At 44.0% G+C, this 3,733-nt stretch overlaps 1 protein-coding gene across 2 annotated transcripts in view; it reads left to right on the top strand.

The window, feature by feature from the left end:
* Positions 1–824: 824 nt before the first annotated feature.
* PM20D1 (peptidase M20 domain containing 1) overlaps positions 825–3,733 on the top strand; it is a 10,439-nt gene continuing 7,530 nt past the window's right edge. The window contains exons 1-3 of one of the 2 annotated variants that reach the window (XM_017727274.1): positions 827–1,056; positions 1,609–1,841; positions 3,379–3,465. In XM_017727274.1, coding sequence (XP_017582763.1) covers positions 1,026–1,056; positions 1,609–1,841; positions 3,379–3,465 — 351 coding nt within the window. In that variant the 5' untranslated portion in view covers positions 827–1,025. Of the gene's footprint in view, positions 1,057–1,608; positions 1,842–3,346; positions 3,466–3,733 lie in introns of both variants that reach the window. The other variant, XM_017727275.1, reaches the window with a different exon arrangement.

Genomic DNA, 3,733 nt, shown 5'->3' with positions numbered 1-3,733 from the left:
TCTTTCCTGCTCGTACACACAGAATTTTGCCAGACACCCATGACGGCGTTTCCAGACATCCCTTTGTCCACTGGATAAGTCACTGTCGGAATTTTTTCCCTTTCTTGCTCACTGCTGTGACCAGTCCTGGGGTGTTTGTGCTGTCTGACATAGAAGATTTAAGGGGTTTACCTCTCAGGAGGGCTGGCACTGTGCAGGAAACCACAATCTGGCACGAAGTGATAAAACCCTGTGTGTAAACCTCATACCTTGTTGGTTTGTAGGATTTATTGCCTAGCAAATCATGTTTGCATTCTTTTTTTAATGGGAAAATGAAAGCTCGCAGTAGATTTTTGTGTTAATTCATGAATCACACGACCTCAAAAGAATCCATAACCTCGCCTGGCAGCTGCTCTTCGGAAAGGCAGCTGGGACTAAGTTATTCCCATGTTCTGCAGGACAGGGACTGGATGTTGGAGAGCCTGTTTGAATGACAGGGCAGACCAAAAGGGCCAACAAAAGCCCTGTGTGTTTATATATGTTAATTTATAAAGCAGTAGGAAGGTGTAATAACCATCACAACATGCCTTACTCTTGAGAAAGAACCTTGGACTGCCAACTCAGCAGCCTGTTCAGCTGCCAGAGGAGTTCAGGACTCTGAGGAATCAGATCACCCAAGCAAATTGCAGCTGCTCCTGGACAGTAGCATTTCTAACAATATCGTTCAACACTTCAGCATGAAAAGTGGAGTCAAATTATCTGGAGAGATACCTTGGCTGAGCTGTTAGCAAACGCTGGTGGCTGCGTGTGCACAGCCCAGCTGAAGCACATCAGTCTTTTTTTGATTGTGGCAGCTCATGCTGTGCTGTGAAATAATGTTTAAAGCCTGGAAAATATTCAGGAACAAAAATACTCTTCCCCTTTTGAAGTGCAACTGGAGCATTGTTTGATTTCAGTGCTGAGTGATTTCTCTTCTGTGTTTCTTTGAAGGGGCCATTAAAATCCCAACCGTGTCCAGGTCTCCAGAGGATTTGAATACAACTGCCATGGCAGAATTTGGGACTTACATTCAGAAAGGTACTGAACTTCCATCCTTGGCAGTGTCTGCTGCTCTATTCCATTTTCATAAACAAATAGAAGAGAGCAGATATCATTCCTGAATAGAAGGGAACAGATCTTTATATTTTTCCTGAAGAAAGGCCTGTCAGGAATGTCACACGTGTGTCCCCTCTGCAACAGTGTTTTGGGGGTATCAGTGACCCCAAAAGGTTTAAAAGACTTTTTGTAATAGTGGTTTTTGGTCCTTGAGATGGTTAAATGCCATGAAAAAATAAAAGGAGGATGACTGCTGCTGCTTCAACCTAATTTTTTGGTAGTTGCATCATTGCTCCCTGCAAAAGAGCTGCAGCACTGCTCAGCGAGAATTCTGGGTTTGTTTAGGGAAGTTCTAAATACAAAATGAGATGGACTGGTAAAAGTGTGAGAACTTCTATTCTGTTGTGGTCAGTCTTATTTACAGTTCCCCCCTGGTGCTACCTAGGTGACAGCTCTATGGGATAATGCTAAAATTGGCCATTATTGTTAACTTTTTCTTTTACATGTGTTTTTAATTTTTTTTTTTCTTAACAGTCTTCCCGGCTGTATTTTCTTCAAAGTTCATCCAACATGAAATTGTTGGGCAATACAGCCACCTCTTTACAGTTCAGGGCTCTGCCCCTGGCCTGCTGCCCTATATGCTGCTGGCACACATGGATGTGGTGCCTGCTCCCCCCGAGGGCTGGGATTTCCCTCCTTTCTCAGCTGCAGAGCACGAAGGTTTCATCTATGGACGAGGAACGCTGGATAACAAAAACTCTGCCATTGTACGTGTGCTTGGTAATGTCCTTCCACAAAGACACAGCCTGGGCAAGGCAGAGGGGAGAAATCCATCCTCTTGAAATTCGCTGTGTTGTGTCTCTCGCCCCTCTTTCTGTTAGGCAGAAATTCCTAAGCGCTGCAGTTTTCTCCCAGGGAGTGGAGTGACCACTTACTGAAGAAAAGAGGGTTAAAACTCTTGAAGAATCAGGAGAATCATATTCAAATGCAGATGTATTTGGTTAAATGCCAGTTTAAAATTTCATGGCACAGGTGCCCAGAGCAGCTGTGGCTGCCCCATCTCTGGGGGTGTCCAAGGCCAGGTTGGATGGGGCTTGGAGCAGCCTGGGACAGTGGAAGGTGTCCCTGCCCTTGGGACTGGATGAGCTTAAAGGTTCCTTCCAAACCAAACCATTCCATTATTCTCTGTCAAATGCTGTGCTTGAAGCCAGGGATAGACCTTTTCCTTTTTCCCAGGTGTCACACAGGCACTCAAAGCCAAAATTGACCCTTTGAAAAGGCTTGAGTTTCAAATTAAACTGTTTATTTAATAGGATCAGCAAATAACCCTGCATCTTTTATCCAGCCTGGGGCAAAACAAAGAGCTGTTGTACTAAATGCATTTGGGAGGAATGTATTCAGAAAAGATTGATCTGTGAAGGTTTTCTCATTGGGAAAAGGTTGTTGGAAAAATTATTAAAGAAAATGGCCCTTTGTGACTTTGAGGATTACTTCCATGGCAGCCCTGTATTTAAATTTGAACAGATGTTTAGCAAGCCAGTCTCACACTGGACACACTCTTAGAAAGTTTCAGGATGTTTAATCATTAATTTCAAAGCATTGAAACTTAAAAGTTTGGGGTGGTGCTTCCTTCTGCTGTGAACTGCACAAGTAACTCCACAAATGGCCAAAAAAAAAAATCAGCAATTTCAGTGAACATGGCAAAAAATGGGTGCTGACAAGATAGAGGTGAGATGTGCATACTTAAGTAATTTAAATTGAAAAAGAGAGATGGAATAATAGAGCAAATACATTGGTTTTTATATCTATTGCCATAGCAAATGATAGATTTGATTTCTCATTCTTCAGATTAAGTTTTTTGTTCTGTTTCTGTCATCTTAGCACTTCTTGCACAAAACATGCTGCTCCTTAAAATCCCTGGATTTGGTAGCTCCAGTGAAAGCCAATCTGGGTGTGTGACAGGTGCTTTAGGGGAGCAGTGAATTCCTTGGATAATTCGGACTCTGTGGTGCTCCCTGTGCAGTTTGTCCCTGACAGCAGCGGCCAGAAGCAGCTGCTCTGTATTTCATGTCCCTACCCTGGCACTGTGGCACCTGTCAGAGCATTATTGATCGAGACCACTGCGGGGTCTTCTCCAGGGAATGGGAATATCCCCAGTGGGAGCGGTAGAAATCAAAGCTTTGCTGTGAACAGCACAAGGGCTGTGAGAGCATCCCAATTCTCTTCCATCACACTGCATTCTTTTGCCTTTATTCTCCTTGTTACCACACAGGGATGGCACACCACGTTCTGCTTTTCCTGCAGGGCATTCTGCAAGCTCTGGAGTTTCTGCTGAGGAGGAATTACAGACCCCGCCGCTCTTTCTATGTTGGCATTGGCCACGATGAGGAGGTATTTCCTTTCCTTGCCTTTCCTTTCCTTGAAATAACAACCTGTTTGCATTGTTCCTGTAGGTAACAAGGCTTAATTTTTAAACACTGTTTAGCTGGAAGGTCTTTCCTGTTTTTCTTGGTTCTGTGGGTAGATACTGTGTCAGGCCCCAGGTCACAGTTATGTGTTGACTGTTTGTCTTGGAGTGACGTTCACAAAGGGTTTGGTGTGATGGGCAAGGAGAAAAGAACACCGGAGGGTGTCACTTCAAATTCTTTTCTGCAAGGAA

This window comes from Corvus brachyrhynchos, unplaced genomic scaffold, assembly GCF_000691975.1.
Source record: "Corvus brachyrhynchos isolate BGI_N302 unplaced genomic scaffold, ASM69197v1 scaffold72, whole genome shotgun sequence".
NCBI classification, from domain to species: Eukaryota; Metazoa; Chordata; class Aves; order Passeriformes; family Corvidae; genus Corvus; species Corvus brachyrhynchos.
The sequence above is the reverse complement of the archived record's forward strand: the minus strand, read 5'-3'. Positions and strand labels throughout refer to the sequence as shown.